Source organism: Syngnathoides biaculeatus, chromosome 3 (assembly GCF_019802595.1).
Source record: "Syngnathoides biaculeatus isolate LvHL_M chromosome 3, ASM1980259v1, whole genome shotgun sequence".
Classification (NCBI taxonomy): Eukaryota; Metazoa; Chordata; class Actinopteri; order Syngnathiformes; family Syngnathidae; genus Syngnathoides; species Syngnathoides biaculeatus.
In genome coordinates, this window is record NC_084642.1 from 6,691,490 (window position 1) to 6,709,509 (window position 18,020).

General features: G+C 41.9%; 2 protein-coding genes and 1 long non-coding RNA gene across 7 annotated transcripts in view; 1 reads left to right on the forward strand and 2 right to left on the reverse strand.

Moving 5' to 3' along the window:
* Window positions 1-2,583: 2,583 nt before the first annotated feature.
* On the reverse strand, window positions 2,584-9,382 carry LOC133497899 (CD209 antigen-like protein C). Of its 3 annotated transcripts, XM_061814155.1 has the most exons (3): window positions 9,207-9,382; window positions 8,927-8,974; window positions 2,585-5,829 (listed from the first exon to the last, which is right to left on the reverse strand). In XM_061814155.1, the coding sequence occupies exons 1-3, from the start codon at window positions 9,248-9,250 to the stop codon at window positions 4,830-4,832; spliced, it is 1,092 nt and encodes a 363-aa protein (XP_061670139.1). In that variant the 5' UTR covers window positions 9,251-9,382; the 3' UTR covers window positions 2,585-4,829. The 3 variants fall into 3 exon arrangements, with proteins under 3 accessions (XP_061670140.1, XP_061670141.1, XP_061670139.1); XM_061814156.1 differs by lacking the exons at window positions 8,927-8,974; window positions 9,207-9,382 and adding an exon at window positions 8,612-8,702 and having other exon boundaries at window positions 2,584-5,829; XM_061814157.1 differs by lacking the exons at window positions 8,927-8,974; window positions 9,207-9,382 and adding an exon at window positions 8,323-8,500 and having other exon boundaries at window positions 2,584-5,829.
* The window catches only part of LOC133497900 (uncharacterized), a 56,080-nt gene continuing 46,950 nt past the window's right edge, over window positions 8,891-18,020 (forward strand). For 2 of the 3 annotated variants that reach the window (XR_009794136.1, XR_009794135.1), the window contains exons 1-2: window positions 9,417-9,559; window positions 12,668-12,737. This is a non-coding gene — a long non-coding RNA (uncharacterized LOC133497900). Of the gene's footprint in view, window positions 9,023-9,416; window positions 9,560-12,667; window positions 12,738-18,020 lie in introns of those variants that run through there. The other variant, XR_009794137.1, reaches the window with a different exon arrangement.
* The window catches only part of galnt18b (UDP-N-acetyl-alpha-D-galactosamine:polypeptide N-acetylgalactosaminyltransferase 18b), a 94,216-nt gene continuing 91,834 nt past the window's right edge, over window positions 15,639-18,020 (reverse strand). Inside the window, exons 10-11 of the mRNA XM_061814154.1 lie at window positions 16,102-16,266; window positions 15,639-15,955 (exon numbers count right to left, since the gene is read on the reverse strand). Of these exons, the coding sequence (XP_061670138.1) occupies window positions 15,809-15,955; window positions 16,102-16,266 (312 nt within the window). The 3' untranslated portion in view covers window positions 15,639-15,808. The remainder of the gene's footprint in view (window positions 15,956-16,101; window positions 16,267-18,020) is intronic.

Below are 18,020 nucleotides of genomic sequence, written 5' to 3' on the forward strand. Positions count from 1 at the left end.
TATGCTCCATTTGTGCTTCTCCGAGGCATACGGGTCGATATTGTCGATCAAAGCGGACTTCTCGTCGTAACGGTTTCTTGAAACGACAACTTTCGAAAGTCTTTTTAGCCATCATGCGTCACTTTTAACAGTCGTACGAACATTTGTGTAACTCCGGTCTGTACGCAAAAGCATTAGAATGAACCCATCCAACATGTCCAGGTAACCCAGATATGGTCACGTGGTCGAAAACAGTCTGTTGGACAGACAATTGTGCTCAGTGAAAATATGCACAAAGGGCAACTAACACACCAAGTTTTTTGCAAATGCATCTGAAGTCATGAACAATAAGGCCACCCCTTATTTATTTTAGAGGTTTTAAATGTGTACTGTTATTGTTACTATCAATTTACTTTCTTGTCTCCCCTAATAAATTATTTAATATGTAAAGAAATGCAAAGAGCTGCAAAACAGGCAAATCTGCCAGGGTCAAACCACTAGTACATACGGGGACATAAAAATAAATCTGATAATCAGCATGTATTTGGCATACAGTTTTATAAGACTGTACTCCTACATAGACCTTAAATTGGATTTGAAGGATACGAGATATATGCTCTCACGCGGGTTTTCAAGATTACAAGCACAGTACACTCAGATTTCAAAAGCTGGGAGTCATTTTAACAAGGACAGCTGAGCACATGACCGCTCCACGTGCCGGCGGGGCAGCATTCAGTACTAGTACACAACAGGCGCCCCGAACCTGGCACGATGCAAAAACGTCCACGTCTCAGACGCTAAACACGTCATTAATGGAAATTTCCTACGACAAACACAACGATCATCAGACCGACACACAACTTGTCGACGAGCTCATGGATATACATCCATGCGGACACAAATAATTCACATTCGCGAATAATTTGTAAAATGATTTGAACAGATGATAGGTTTTTGTGTTCCAGTTGACCAAGGCTGGACAGCCGTTTAAATGTTAATCGCCGATACCGGGATTGTTATGTTCTTTTGAGAGTAGTATTTGATTGGATTTGAATGTAAATGTAGAGTGAAAGCGAGTTTTTTTTTTTTTTTTTTTAAATTATCCCAGAAGCCGTTTTTTTTCCTCCAGCCTTTGTTGGGAAACCGGATGTTAGCACACAGGGACATAATGGTGGATATCTCCTCGAGATGGGCCGTGAAGCCGACACCGCAAGGCCATTACGTTCCATTTCGAAACTATTCCGATAGTTTTTCTTTGTTCGTGTTGACGTCATGTCACGACATGAAACAACCACATTCGCGAAAAGCCCCTAACTAGGTCAAGAAGCTAACGCTAGCCAAAACCGTGAAATACCCAAAGCGCTTACCTTTTACAGAAAGAACGTCAGCTTAACTGTTGTCTTTTCGACAAATATTGAGAAAAGGAGGCGACGAAGGCGTGGGGATGGATGACAATATATCGTGAATTATCAGCAGAAAGCTTCGGTCTCCGTTATCTAAGAGAGGGCGGCCTAGTCGTAGTGGCTCGCAGTTGCTGCGAAGAAGACTGCTGACTGGCTGTGTGCGTCACGAGGCAGGAAGTCGCTTTTTGAATGGGGGCTCTTTTCCTGCGTCACCGGCCTGCCCCGGTGACGTCGCCATCTGAAAACTGGCCAAATGTTTCGCAAGTTACCTGATTTAGTTTCCGGAATCCGCAAATGTTTATGTGGAAAAGAAAAAACCCTATCGCTGTTTACCGGGTATCGTAAATCCGACCTCACCCTAAGTTATTTTGAGGTCAAAATTATGACGAGCGAGCAGTGATCTATCACGTTACTTGGAGAATATGTAATTATATTGGTTGCTTGATTTTTTTTTTTTTATAGGTCAGATTTTCAAATAGTTTCCTCCTTCTAAAGTGGATGCTTGCGATCGACTGTCTGCTCGTCTAAATTTCTTAACTCAATAAAACTTGGGAAACAATAGTGTAGTGACCTTGAGTATTCCTGCTGTAGATTTGGAATTATGAAGATCACACCTCATTTCAAATCACTCCTCATAGAAATTGTTGGGTCTCCCACTGCAGAAATCATAAATAGAGATTATTCATTATTCAGCATGCAGTGCCGGTTCTGACATGACTAACTCTTTGGGTGGGCAGCCATGCTGATGTTATTTTCGGATGCGTTTGACACCCACCATTAAAAAAAAAAAAAAAAAAAGTTGCCAAGATCGAGTTCCTTCAAAAAGGACAAATGACAGAAAAAATTACCCCCCCCCCCCCAAAAAAAAATGCAAAAAACACACAAAAATGCTCGTACCATCGACACCTTTAACACCTAGGACACCTAAAACTTTCCAGCTGTTGTACCCCTGGCCAAAACAACTTTTGCAGGTATTAACTCAGATTTGATACTCAAAAGTACACATCCATCCATCCATTTTCTTTGCCACCTATCCTCACTAAGGTTGCAGGGAGTGCTTGAGCCTATCCCAGCTGTCAATGGGCAGGAGGCAGGTTACACCCTGAACTGGTTGCCAGCGAACCGCAGAGCACATGAAGACAAACAGCCAAACAACACAATCACACCTAGGGGCAATTTAGAGTGTCCAATTAATTTTGCATGTTTTTGGGATGTGGGAGGATGCCGAGTGCCTACCTGGAGAAAACCCACACAGGCACGGGGGGAGAACATCCAAACTCCACACAGGAGGGGCTGGGATCGAACCCGGGTCCTCAGAACTGTGAGTCCAACGCTTTATCAGCTGATCCACCGTGCCACCTTAAAAGTACACACTCTGTTTAAAAAGAATGCTAAAAGTAGAAGTACTTATGTGTGTACTTGGGGAAAAGTATAAAAGTAAAGCATCTGAGTTGTATTTCCAAAATTGGAGGATAATTTAGGCACCAAAACCTTTTACATGATTTGATGAGTCCAACACATCCAACAACAGTACAATATTTATGAAAGTATTTTGTTTGTCCATATTTTGCTGTTTGGTACAACATGTTATAGAGTCAGGTACGAGTAAATTTATTACTGAATGAATCATTTACCACAAATGACATCTATTTGAATCAATAATTTATTTTTAAATGATGTAAACAGGGTGGGATATCATTTTAATGTACTGTATGTTATCATTAATAATTCCTGAGGAAAAAAGATAGATGGTTTCATCACAATAAAGCAAATTTCACACACGTTTGGGATTTAATTTTTTTTTTAGTTCCACTGAACACCAAATTGAGCTTTTCGGCCTTAACTTCAGAAGGTGGTTGACACACAAATACGAAATTACCCATTGCCAAAAAGAGCACCACACCTACAGTCAAGCGGGGCGGTGGAAGCATGTTTGGGTTTAGTTATCTTTAGCTGGAATGCTGGGCATCTGGACAGGTATCATAAACACCTTTCAGAAATTCAAAGTATATTTGTGAAACAGGACAGTCGGCTTGCTAACTGAAGAATCGTGTTGGTAAGTGACCATGTCAATCATAACATGCCAATAAATCAAAATGTTTGACCGAAAACGGAACACCCATCGAGACCGAGGTCTCCTTTTCAAGGGTGATCTGGCCAAGAAGGCGCAAAGCACAATTCAAGTCGTCACAATGCATAAAAGAACATAGTAAACGTAAAAGTATGCATAAAAGAACACAATAGTTAGTCAGCAAGCCGATATAATTTGCTGTTTACATGTACATTGTCTGCTTGCAGTTGATCTAATTAAAGTACGGTGGATCAGCTGGAAAGGGTTGGCCTCACAGTTCTGAGGACCTGGGTTCAATCCCAACCCTCCCTGTGTGGAGTTTGCATGCTCCTCCCATGCATGCGAGGGTTTTCTCTGGGCAATCCAGTTTCCTCCCATCCATCCATTTCCTTAGCTGCGTATCCTCACAAGTATTTATCTATTTATGTATCTAAATATTTCCCTGTTCCAATTGAAATTAATTTTTTCTGTTCTGTTGTTTTTTTTTTAAATAAGGAAAGTAGCAGTCTATTAATTGGAGACTCTAAATTGTCCCTAGCTGTGATTGTCTACATATCATATTTTTTAAAAACAGAAATAGAACATTAAGAATCAAGCCACAATGATTAACTGTGTTGTGGTCAAATGTGATTGACCTGTGGTTCTACTGAGGATAAGGAGTGTAGGAAAAAAAGTTTTGTCTGAAAATAACTTCAGATTGACCTAAAATGTCATCTATCCATCCATTTCCTCAGTCGCTTATCCTCACGAGGGTCACGGGGAGTGCCGTAGCCTATCCCAGCTGTCAACGGGCAGGAAGCGGAGTACACCCTGAACTGGTTGCCAGCCAATCGCAGGGCACATGGAGGCAAACAGTTGCACTCGCAATCACACCTATGGCCAATTTAGAGTGTACAATTAATGTTGCATGTTTTTGGGATGTAGAAGGAAACCGGAGTGCCCGGAGAAAACCCACGCAGGCACGGGGAGAACATGCAAACTCCACACAGGCGGGGCCGGGATTGAACCTGTGAGGCCAACGCTTTACCAACTGATCCACCGTGCCGCCCGGTTTCCTCCCACATCCCAAAAAACACCCAACATTCATTGGACACTCTGAATTTCCCCTAGGTGTGATCTCGATGTGCCCTGCGATTGGCTGGCAACCAGTTCCGGGTGTACCCCGCCTCCTGCCCATTGACAGCTGGGATAGGCTCCAGCACTCCCGCGACACTGGTGAGGATAAGCGGCTAAGAAAATGGATGAATTGATGAAAATTTAATGGAAAATCATTTGGGGACATCGCAAACATGGACAGGATTTGGACCCCGGTCCTCAGAACTGTGAGGCCAACGCTCTAACCAGTTGCGTCACCGTCCCGCCTGGCCTCAAACACATCAGCTTAAATAATCACACAAAATGCAAGCTTTACACAGAAAATATCGTCTCGCGTTGCATATGACATCGTCCCAGGAGTGGTACCATTTGACATCCTTTTTGTCACGCTTGTTATACTTGTCCTTTCTACTGCGGGCCTTGATGGTCACGCAGTCTTGCCCGTAGACCGCGTGGTTGTTATTCGGCTCGTTGGGCTCCCAAAACGTGAGATTCGAGAGGTCGGTGCCGTCCACCCACTTGAACTGGCCTTCCGTCACGATGTCGTTCAAGCCGATCCACGCCGAGGGGAGCAATTCATATTCGTCCACGAGATCGGTCAGGAACGCTTGCTCTTCGTCGGTCTCGATTTTGACGAGCAAGCTGTTCATGCTCACGCAGTGCTTTTGCGCATCCCTCCAGTTTTTCCTTTTAACTCGATACGGGAGGTAGCAATTGGAGGCGTGCCTCACCCAGCCCTGCCGGCAGCACTTTATGGGATTCTCCTCCTTTTTCTCACAAACTTGTTTATACAGCAGATCCTGCTGCTGTTCCAGTTCCTCCTCGAGTTTTTGCAGGGAGGCGTTCAGACTCAGAAGCAAGCGCTTGTGCGCTCTTATGAGGGTGCTCATCGTGTGGTTGATTTCCAGATACTTGAGCTCCAACTGATTCATTTGCATACTTATGAGCGTGTGCACTTCAAAACATTTGGCGTCACGCAAGAGCTGCTTTTGGTCAAGCTGCAGCCACTGATGTCTAAGATGGAGGCTTTGGTACTGCACGTGGATGTGCCCCACGTTTCTGGTGGTGAACCTGTTCAGCAGCGTGCTCGTGTGCAGCCGGATGTTTTCTTCGTTGGCGCACAGGTGATGGAACTTGGACATGTTGAGAGAGAAACTGGCCGCTGTGCAAATGAGCAGTATCACGAACCCAATGAAGTAGCAAACGCCTTTCGTCGGCAAGCACGACATGCTGCATTTGGATTCGCGCCACTCCACTGGAGTTTGTCCGTCGTATATTACGCTGACAAAAAGAGAAAAGAAACGGGGAAATTCTAACCAAATGATTTTTCCAACATAACATCTTGAAAATATCACACAACCTTCATAATCATAATTTTCTGGAAAAGTCACATTAAAAAAAAAAAAAAAAAAAAAAAAAAAACAAGCACTATCACATATTTTGATGACAAAAACACTGAGGCTGTGTTCAGAATAATGGATTCATTCTCTGGTCCCTAATCACAATGGAGTAATTGCACAGGAAATGGACCTTTCTGACCTGTCAGTCACTTGTACAATAACAGCCAATCAGATAGCTGCATTGTCTTAACCGCTGGCTTGACACGCCCCTGCCGCCATGTTGTCCCACAAGCAATAGTGGTTGTCAGTAGCGTGCGCTTGGAAAAGTTAACGTTACGAAGAAAATGGTCCTCATGTGCGCTTGGGGAACATGCAGTTCTAATGAAAGATATCCGGCTACCTTGATCCATTTCCAAAGCCTAAAACACAGTTGAGGAAGTGTAGTTGCTAGAATAAATAAATGAAAATAGTGTACTTTTCAGTCTTATGCTCTCTGTCCAGGCTTTGGTAATCTGTTAATTCTAACTTCCTATTTCGCATTTGACGCTTTTGTTTTGAAAGAACTTCCTATTTTCGTGTGCGCAGTAACTGTCCTAAAGGCAATGAAAGGAGTGAAAAGTAAAAAGTCGACACGGACCAAAATAAACGTTCAGTATTTTCCACTTCGCAAGCCTCTTGATCGAGGCAAAAGTAATGTTTATTGTGTAAATGGATCCCTACATATTTGTGTGACCACAATTGTGTATTTGTTGTTTTTTACTCCCAGAGCTACAAATTAGTGACTATGTAAACGTTAAGATAGTTGTAAGAGTTTGGCTTTTAGTTTTCATCTTGGTTTTTTTTTTTTTGTGTGTGTATTACCAAGATCACGTGGTGCGATCCTTGATGCGGGGTGGGACGGTGAGCGAGGGGGTTGTGCCACAACACTTATCTCCAATTTTAAAGTATTTAGAAACAAAACACATACAGTCAATGACTTATGACGTACATTCTTTGAAATGCCTGAAAAACAATATACAGTACAATATAGTCCACTATATAAAAATCCTTGTACAGTAACCAGGGAATAAGCTAGTAGGAAATGAGTCAATCATTGAGTCATTTCAGAGGGATTTTTAGCACTCTAAAAATCACTATAAAGTGATGAGGAATGGGTCAGCAATGGACCTGTCTGACCTGTCAATCACTCGTACAATAATAGCCAATCAGATAGCTGCATTGTCTTAACCGTTGGCTTGACACGCCCCTGCCGCCATGTTGTCCCACAAGCAATAGTGGTTGTCAGTAGCGTGCGCTTGGAAAAGTTAACGTTACGAAGAAAATGGTCCTCACGTGCGCTTGGGGAACATGCAGTTCTAATGAAAGATATCCGGCTAGCTTGATTCATTTCCAAAGCCTAAAAGACAGTTGACGAAGTGTCTACGATGGATTAAGGGTCGCGGAAGAGCGCAAGTACAACTAAATGTGAACAATATTGACAAACACAAGGCTGTATGTTCGAAGGTAAGTGAGGGAGGAGTACCTTCTCTGAGTTTGATTGAATTATTATCAGTGCTTTATACTTTGCAGGAGAATAACTTTCACTTTGTTAGTGTATCACTGACCCGCTGAACGAAGTGTGTCACGTTTTATGCCAAAGAGTCGGGTTAGGGATACGTAAATGTGCGATGTCATGCAAGAGAAATGTCAATTAATCTTTTTCATCTGGTGACTACGGTACTGACAGAGTTAATCACCATTGTTTGTCGAAAATCAAATCTAACTCACTTATAAAGACTACAACATTACGCTTGATCTTTCCAAGTAAAAAGTACTCACCCTGCTTTACACGCGCAGTACAATTCTACTATTTTATCCTGTTGGATTTCAATATGAAGTATGTGAGGCGTCAAACTTTTTTGCATCGATCGCCAACATTTCGCTGTAACTCTTGACATTACGTCCTGCTCCGTCCGAAATCTGAATTCCGTGTACATATCCTTGCGTGAAATAGTTGAAACCTCTTTCTAGAACTCTCTTGGACAACTCTGACGCATTTGGCAAAAAAACATACTGCAATATTATCTGGAATACGCGATAGAGAATCGACTTCAAACCTGTTCTGTTCGGTCGCCATTTTGGAAGCTTGTGGGACATGGCAACTGTAGCTAAGGGGGGCGGAGCTTAAAATCGCCAGTCAGAAAGGTCCATAAGTGAGTCACCATATACGTGTGTTGAAAAATATTAACATATATACCTATATCTTGGGTCATTTTCACTCAAACAAAGACCATGTTGTATTTTATTCTATTTTGTATTCACACAGTCACTACAATATTGATTTCCAATATAAGTTATAAACGGAGATGCGTCTAAAATCGTTTAGTTTTGACTCAAAATGAGATATTCTTGGGAAGAGTTTTTTTTTTTTTTACAGGCCTTAAAAACACTCTACCTTGGGATCACGGAGATATTTCTCTTCGAATTTGATTCATTAGGCCAAAAAGTTATTGCAATTCAATCAACTAGCGACATCCCCAAGTGCCTAATTAGCATATTAGCTAACAGCTACTCAGTACGCAGTAAGCCCCTCCCAAGTCTGTGCCGACATATAAGTCAAGAAAGGACACCGAAGCATCGCCTTATGACCAAATGTCGTTTCATAGAATCTGTCGGTGTTCTCAATCAAACACTACCTGGTAAATAACGTTAACACATCCAGAAACGTTTTGTAGGGGTCTGACCTGATAAATTATGAAGCCTAAACGCCAGCAAGCATTATCACCCAGGCTGACCGACGTGCCTGCCTGGCGGCCATATTGGAAAGGTCCATTAAATGAAATGAATTGCTCTTTTTTCAACCGATTTTCACGAAGTTTACTTTTTGTCAATATAAAAGTGTGTGCTATCACGAGATAACAACAAACACCCCCCCAAAATATACACATCGATTTTTAGATTCATTTGATTGCACCCAAATTAGGGCTGCCCTCTCCCACTGTTCCGAACACAGCCTGAGTATTCCAACTGTAACAAATGTGGAATTGTGACGATCTCACCTCATTTTCATGTTATCCCCACTGTGACTGTTAATAAGGTCACCGCCACTGAAATGCACAAAACGGGAATTTTTCAGGAACACAACACCCCAATATGTAAGTATAAACGCTACATTTGACTTTGAAATGCATTCAAATCATCACTTAGTGAGGTCAGGTGACATTCAGTAATACTCAGCGAGTAGTACAAGGAGTCTCTATTAAAATATACTTGCCCTTATCATTACAGTGCATATTGAATCAATATTTAAAGCTTTCTATCGTAAAATAATTTCATTACCCATTCTGTGTGGTGTCACGCATGGGTGCATATTTTTGTTTCATGGTGAACTCTTCTGGGTCAAAGTATTGATAAAGAAAAAGTAAAAAAATAAACTTGTCTATAAGGCTTCGCGGTGCCACACCTTCCGTATTGCGGGGCAAGGCGTTATTTTCAGACGCCTTTGAAAAATCAAAACAAACCACAGGCGCGTCAGGTGTCTCGTCATAGAGTGACGGAACAATTACTCACTGAAAAAAGAAGAAAAGCAAAAAAACAAAAACAAAACAAACAAACAAAAAAAAAAAAAACATAACGGCCATTGCATCGAGAATCTGACGGGGAAAAAAAGCATTTGACGAAAACACCAAAAGGTACTGTCAAAGGAAACATAATTTGGGTAACTCAGGTTAGACACTCACGCTCCTGAAAATTGAAAAAAATATTACGGAACAAATCATTCGTATCACACAATAAAAGTCCGTTTTTGTTTGAATACTTTGATTACATTTTAGTATTAGCCCACGTCTATTGATCGAGCGAAGATGCTAGCTGTGTTAGCTACTGTGCTAACTGCCCACGAACAAACATGGCTGAACAACAACAAAAACAATAACAAACCCCCTGATATTAATATGTTGCCTCCTTATCGTGTATGAGTAAAAGCGAGGCTTTGGATTGCGTGACAATCACAAGATAAAAAAGAAAACATGGAAAAATGAAACCAAGGTTAAACATTTTTTATCCCCCATTCCAAAAGGTTTGCCATAAATTAAACAACTCATCACCGAAATAACATCTTACATACAGTGAAGTATTGCGTTGTTATGGTCATATCGTGATAGTTCACATTAAGAGTGTTTTATTTTTTATTTTTAAATTGATTTATCATTTTAAGTCACAGAAACCTGGCATTTCATTGTCTAGTTTAGACTTTTCATTGGCACCGTGTATTGATGAATACAAAGAAACGCAAGTTGAGAAATGTATGAATCTCTGCAACACGAAGCCTTATCTGTGAACAAAATTTACAGTTTCCTACACTTATCTCCCAATTCCAGGCAGCGTTTCGGTTGGATGTGCAGCTCAAATCAAAAACATAAATGTCTTGGAGAACTATCGCATACTGACGTAGTTTTTATTATTATTATTATTGCTGAATGACCTCTGCGAGGTGCACTTTGTTCTCGACTTACTTTCAGCCTCCCCCCAGAAATCACAAATATGCACACATACCATGATAGAACAGTAATATTTAGAAGTGTCAACACAGAAGAAACATTTTAGTAATGTACACAGTAGGAGGACACTTTCTGAATATGTAATTGCTGATTATTATTGGGGTCACTGATGGTGTAGCGGTAAATACGCCCGACTTATTTGTGGGCACCGTGGGATCAATTCCCGCTCAGTGATGCATGGTGTCGATATCTGCCCTGCGACTGACTGGCGACCACTTCAAGGCGTAGTCCGTCTTTCGCCCCAAAGCTAGCTGGAATAGGCTCCGGCTCTCCTGTGACCCTTGTAAGGATAAGCAGCCTGGATAATGAATGGATGATTATTTTTGTGCTTTTTTTTTTACCAAGTCACTGATGGTGTAGTGGTGCACAAGCCTAACTTGGGTTTGGGTGGTGTGGGATCGATTCCCTCTCAGTGATATCTGCTCTGACTGACTGGCGACCAGTTTAGGGTGTAGTCCGCCTTTTACCCGACGTTGGCTGGGATTGGCTCCAGCTCTCCCGTGACCCATTGTGAGGATAAGTGGATTGGATAACCGAGGGATGGATACTCTGCTCTTATTGTGTACATTTTTAGTTGACCAGTAGATGTCACCCGTTACCCATGTTTAGTCTCAAGCTGCCAGAGGAAATGATCCCAAACCAGCAATGATGACAAGACAAAACCGTGTTCAATACATAAATGCTCCGCTATATCTAAAGGCACAGAATTAAAAAATAATAAGTGCTAAACAGGCTTTTTGTTTCGTTCAGCAAAATGCATTCCTATCATGATCAACATAGATTATTCATACAGCTTTATGATCTGAGGATGGTGTTTTTCCTTTTGACTGACATGGAGTTTGGTTTTAAGCACTTAGTCTCAGATTTTGAAAATCTACATAGATGGAATATGAGTTTTAAAGTTAGCAGAAAACGATGGATGGGTTCAAGAATTGGGTCTTCACACCTGAAAAATATAAGGGTCGCAGGCGAGCCGAAGCCTATCAGTCCATCAGGCGACTTTAGACGAACGGCATATTCGGCGCCTGGCGTGATCCGGTGCACTCTATAACCACAATATGAAATATTGCAGCGAGAGCGACATGAAGGCATTGCTGAGATTTATTTTGGGTGATTTTTAGATCAATCCGTTCAAGAAAACGGTTCGAGAAGTGATTTGTTCGAAAACCGAATCGACGTTTCCCATTAGAATGAATGGAAAAAGAAATAATGTGTTCCAAGCCTAAAAAATTAGGGTTTTTAAAGCATTTTAAAAGCTTTTTCCTGATAATAAACAGCATAGTAGAAATACATGTATAGTTTAAATACTTTATATAATAAAATAATTTCAGCGCCAGGTATTATGCGGTGCACTCAATAACCACTATATGAAATATTGCTGCGACAGTGACATGAAGACATTGCTGAGATTTATTTTAGTTGATTTTTGGGATCAATCCGTTCAAGAAAATGGTTCGAGAAGTGATTTCTTCGAAAACCAAATCAATGTTTCCCATTACAATGAATGGAAAAAGAAATAATGCGTTCCAAAGTCTAAAAAGTTGGGCTTTTTAAAAGGATATTTTTTTTAGCTTTTCCTGATAACAAACTGCATTATAGAAATACATGTATAGTTTAAATACTTTATATAATTAAATAATTCAAGAAATGTATTTTTTTTTTTGCTTAAAATGTATGCTTTAGTAGTAGAGTACACTAAGCTGGGAGTGCATCGCCGTATCTGTAGCGGCTCAGCCCTCAGCCTTGTAAACTTTTTTTATTAACAAAAGTGCAGAATAACTTTAAACAAGCGATTTACCTTCTTTGGAGCCATGATTGGGGCTTCATACGGTAGTCCTCGATAAGGAGAAAAACTACAGTCACTACCGGGACATGTCTGTGTACAGAGATTGTGTTATACAGAATAACAAAAGTGTGCTGGTTGCATCGTACGCTTTATGATCTTATTTCCAAGTTTTTTGGGGGGGCGCTCAAATAGACAATAACAAAATGCGTCGTGGGTAAGCTGGTCTGGCCGCGTGCAATATGCTATTTCCGGGTTTTGTCGGGGGCGTTCGAGTACCGATTTTCGTACGAAAACAGAAGCAAAAAAAAATCTCGAAATTTTCGTTCGAGAACCGAGGCGTTACTGTACTTATTTCCGATGTTCAAATTTGGCATGGTTGTAAAAAAACAAACAAACAAAAAAAACACTTCTCTGTCGTGTCAAATTCACAAGACATTTTTTCCTTTTCATTTTAGAGGGACTTTAATGTATTATGCAAGCAAACGCAATCAAGGGTCCGTCGAGTGCGAAGCCCAAGGACTGAGGGTAAGTAAGTGCTGAGTAATTTTCTGTCTATTTTTCTGCAAGGTCTGAGTATGCAGGGGGGGGGGGGGGGCTCATGTTGTTCTATGAAGCAATGCCAGCGAAGGAGGTCTTTTTGATGAAAGTGGGTTCCCATGTATTTTTAATGCAACGGTCTGTTGAGCGCTGCTCGAACGCGGTTTCTAATGAGGACTGACATTTTGAAAACAGGCTGGGCCACCAGTTGCCTCCTCAGGTGCACGAAGCGGTGCGGACCTTTTTTTTTTCCATCCTCCGCATTCGTCATGACTCACCGACACCGCTTTCCATATGGTGTACTTTGGAGATGCCGCACGATTTCATGTATTTGGCACAGTACATGCTCACAGGGGCGAGAAGCAAGGAGCGCTTTATTATCCGAACGTCAATTTCACTGTACAAAGGAGCCGTTTTCATCAAGAATTTCATGACTCGGCTTCCCTTTGTAGCCCTAAAAGGTCGATACTTCCGGAATACCTGAAAGCGGACTTTGACTGCTAGATTCTTGTCATTGTCCTGCAAAAGCTATTATCCCTAATGACTGTACCTTCGGGGCTTTTAGTGCGTGTTTTGTATTTTAAATAGTAGAAAGAAATTGAGCAGATTCTTGTCTTTGTTAAAAAGGCACGTGCAGCTCATGGTTTAAAGTTTTTTTTTTTAAATTTAATTTATATATTACAAATACTGAGGTTCGTAACAATCAGAAAATAATCAACATTTTTCGTTTGTTCCATCGGATGTACAGCTAATTCACAAAATAAACCTGAGACTTTGAAATAAATTACTTACAGTAGGAAAATTGCTACATAGTAGCCATAAAAAAAAAAGCCAAGACAATTTCGAACCCAATACCTTTTTCCAGTCCATGAAAATATGACTGTCCTCCTTTTTATCATAAAATATACAAAGTATTCTAACGTGTCATAAAAATATCAGCGGTTCACCTCTCCGTGGGTATATTTCAATGTTTTAACATTCACAATATGATTTAGCATCAAAAGACATCATGGTACACCTACTGTATAAAATGTATCCTTTCCCCACCTCCCATTTGCTGTTTTTCTTCTCTGCTTTCCAGAAAACTGTGAAGTCAGAGATTTGTCACCTTGAAAGAAAAATGCAACGGAACACCGCTTAAAGTTGAAATACATGAAAAATTCGGCCAGTCCACAGAAGAAAACCTCTCTCAGGTTGACCCTACAGTGAAGAAAAAAGTATTTGAACACCCTGGTATATTGGAAGTTCTCCCACTTGGAAATCATGGAGGGGTCTGAAATTTTCATTGTAGGTTTATGTACACGTGAGAGAGAGAATCTAAAATGTATGATTTTGTAACAATTTATTTGTGTGATACTTCTGCAAATAAGTATTTGAACACCTGTCTATCAGCTAAAATTCTGACCCTCAAAGACCTGTTAGTCGGCCTTTAAAAGTCCACCTCCCCTCCATGTATTATCCGGAATCAGATGCACCCGTGTGAGGTCGTTAGCTGCATAAAGACACCCGTCCACCCCATACAATCAGTAAGACTCAAACTGTAACAAGGCCAAGACCAAAGAGCTGTCCAAAGACACCAGAGACAAAATTGTTGAACTCCACACAGCTGGAAAGGGCTACGGAGAAATTTCCAAGCAGCTTGGTGGGGAAAAAAAGGTCCACTGTTGGAACAATCATTAGAAAATGGAAGAAGCTAAACATGACGGTCAATCTCAATCGGAGTGGAGCCCCATTGCAAGATATCACCTCGTGCGGTCTCAATGATCCTTAGAAAGGAAATCAGCCCAGGACTACACGACAGGACTTGGTCAATGACCTGAAAAGATCTTGGACCACCGTTTCCAAAGTGACTGTTGGTAATACACCAAGATGTCATGGTTTGAAATTATGCATGGCGCGGAAGGTTCCTCGGCTTAAACCAGCACATGTCAAGGCCCGTCTTAAGTTTGCCAATGACCATTTGGATGATACAGAGGAGTCATGGGAGAAAGTTTTGGGGTCAGATGAGGCCAAAATGGAACTTTTTGGTCATAATTCCACTGACCGTGTTTGGAGGAAGACGAATGATGAGTTCCATCCCAAGAACACCATCCCTACTGTGAAGCATGGGGGTGGTAGCATCATGCCTTGGGGGTGTTTTTCTGCACATGGGACAGGACGACTGCACTGTATTAAGGAGAGGTTGACGGCGGCCATGTATTGTGAGAACAACCGCTTTCCCTCAGTCAGAGCATTGAAGATGGGTCACGGCTGGGTCTTTCAACATGACCATAACCCGAATCACACAGCCAGGAAAACCAAGAAGTGGCTCCGTAAGAAGCATATCAAAGTTCTGGTGTGGCCTAGCTAGTCTCCAGACCTAAACCCAATAGAAAATCTTTGGAGGGAGCTGAAACTGCGTGTTTCTCAGCGACAGCCCAGAAACTTGTCTGGTCTGGAGAAGATCTGTGTGGAGGAGCGGGCCAAAATCCCTCTTGCGGTGGGTGCTAACCTGGTGAACAACTACAGGAAACGTTTGACCTCTGTAATTGCAAACAAAGGCTACTGTACCAAATATTAACATTGGTTTTCTCAGGTGTTCGAATACTTTTTTGCAGCTGTATCACACAAATAAATCGTTAAAAAAATCATACATTGTGATTTCTGGATTCTTCTTTTTAGATTATCCTTCTCACAGTGGACTTGCACCTACGATGAAAATTTCAGACCCCTCCATGATTTCCAAGTGGTAGAACTTGCAATACAGCAGAGTGTTCAAATACTTATTTTCTTCACTGTACATTTATTTCCATGTCCATGATGTCCTCTAGTAATCTCCCTATTTTAAATGAAAACAATTTCAAATTCAACCAGAGTCATGGATTGTTTGTTTTGGAGGTTGTAGCGCTAATGCTAATCGTCCATTTGTTTAGGCTGTTTGCTGTTTACTGTTGATTGGAACGCTTTGAGGTCGGGTGGCAAAATTTACTAGCCAGAGAGTTCCTTCTTCCCAGCTGCCTGAAACACAGAATGACACTCAGATACGGACACGAACTCCATATGCAGTCAGTCAGATCTGCTCATGGGGAATTGCTATACAACACGTTTGTGATGGACCACTTCTGTCCAGTGCACTTCTGCAGAGCCAGTTGGTAACCAAACTCTTTGTCACTGTTCGCTACAAGCTCCAGGCATCTCCTCGATTTCCTGTTCTGAATGGCTCCTCCCTAAAAAAGATTAAAAACACCTCGGTTAGAACAGCGCTCACAATCTGTTAGCGTGCACATGCAATTTAGCGCCCGCTCTTTGGGATCTTAGCGAATCAGGCCCTTAAATTCGTTGCCTAAATCTCCGACTGAGGATTTGTCGCCACCTGGGTGAAGAGCCAGTGTAGTTTCATGCGTTTAGCCGCGGCGTAGCTGCACTCGATGAGGCGTGGTCTGCCGTTCACGTCCACCAGGCACTTGTTGTCGTCGTCGTCAACAGTGGGACTGAGGAGGCCGAGCAGGAGCTGCTGAGTACTGGTGTAGTACACATTCTGGAAGAGCACAACACCTCGGTTTTCATCTCTGACGTTGCGAAAGAAGGCGTTGAAACTAATCAACTTCATTTTGGTGCAACGGATTTGGATCTGGAACTTTCGAAAGAAGAATTCAACGTGCGGGAGGATGTACTGGAAGTGATAAATAGGAGAGGACCTCGAACAGAGCCGACACCCGCTGCAACAGGGAAGTTTTCAATTATATTTGACAGATATGATTTTTGCCCATTCTAAACAAGGATTTCTAATGTATTCAATCTCGACGACAAGTAATTGGAAGAAGCCCAAATACTTTATTTAAATTCACTGAGTGAAGCAAAATGAAGACAGCAGACAACACAAATGCATGATGGATTCGGAGGCAGCATGAATATTCAATACAAACAGCGTTTTTTTTTGTTTGTTTGTTTTTTTCCAAGGGAATAGGCTTTCGTATATTTAGCTGAGGGACACTGATCATTTGAGAATTTACTGGAGAAATAATCTCCATTCAAAAAAGAAGGAGGCTTTGCATTTAAAGTGAGGGAGTGAGGGAGTTTGGAGATTTACAAATGGATTTTCAATCGTACACGCGTTTAGGCGGGACGGTGGGGCAGCCGTAAAGCGTTGGCCTCGCAGTTCTGAGGTCCACGGTTCAATCCTGGCCTTGCCTGTGTGGAGTTTGCATGTTCTACCTGTGCCTGGGTGGGAATTTTCCAGTCACCCCGGTTTCTTCCCGCATCGCAAAAACGTACATTAAGTGGACACTCTAAATTGCCCACCGGTGTGATTGTGAGCGCGACTGTTGTCTGTCTCCATGTGCCAGGTCAGGGTGTTCCCTGCCTCCTGCCTGTTGACAGTTGGGATTGGCTCCAGCTCTCCCGTGACCCTTGTGAGGATAGGCGGCTCAGAAAATAGATGGATACGTGCATTTTGTCCGAGTGTGCAAACCTTACTTACAAGTAACATTTTTTTTGCCAGTATTCCATGACATCCCTGGGCACTAGTTGAACAATTACATCCTACTAGTGAGGCAAAACTGTGGAGGCATTTGTGAACCACTAGTCCTTCGAGTCCCCGCAACCCTCGTGAGGACAAGCGGCAAAGAAAATGGTTGGATACATGCATTTTGTGTGTGTGTGCCAACCTGATTGGCGGACCGGGCATCGTACTGTCTTACTAGTAAAGTTTTTTTTCCCAGTATTCCATGACATCCCTGGACACTAGTTGGACATTTACATCCTACTAGAGAGGCAAAACTGTGCAGGCATTTGTGGACCACTAGTTCTTCGAGTCCCCGTGACCCTCGTGAGGATAAGCGGCTCAGAAAATCGATGGATACATGCATTTGGTGTGTGTGCGTCAACCTGATTTGCTGACCGGGCGTCGTACTGTCTTACTAGTAACATTTTTTTCCCAGTATTCCAAGACATCCCTGGACATTAGTTGGACAATTACATCCTACTAGTGAGGCAAAACTGAGCAAGCATTTGTGAACCACTAGTTCTACGAGTTCCTGCGACCCTCGTGAGGATAAGTGGCAAAGAAAATGGATGGATGGATGGATGGATGGATAGTTCTATGAGTGAAATGGTAGCGTTTTCCAATGTCACTACTCGAACTAGTAGTACGCATTTGTCAACTAGTTTTGTTTCCCAACGAACAAGTAGTAGTCCTACTGGTATGTCACAATTGTGCTGCTAGTGAGGATGACGAATGTAATAATACACGGACCTAAAGATGGGTCTCCAAGGATATTGAATTAATTCCTA

What these genes read in the sequence shown, in the direction of transcription:
- LOC133497899 (XM_061814155.1), bottom strand. Translation starts at nt 9,250, where the DNA reads ATGAAACAAAAATATGCACCCATGCGTGACACCACACAGAATGG. An exon ending in CGTGACACCACACAGAATGG is followed by an intron (nt 8,975 to 9,206) that starts GTAATGAAATTA and finishes TGTGCATTTCAG; the next exon opens with TGGCGGTGACCTTATTAACA. An exon ending in GGGGATAACATGAAAATGAG is followed by an intron (nt 5,830 to 8,926) that starts GTGAGATCGTCA and finishes TCTTTTTGTCAG; the next exon opens with CGTAATATACGACGGACAAA.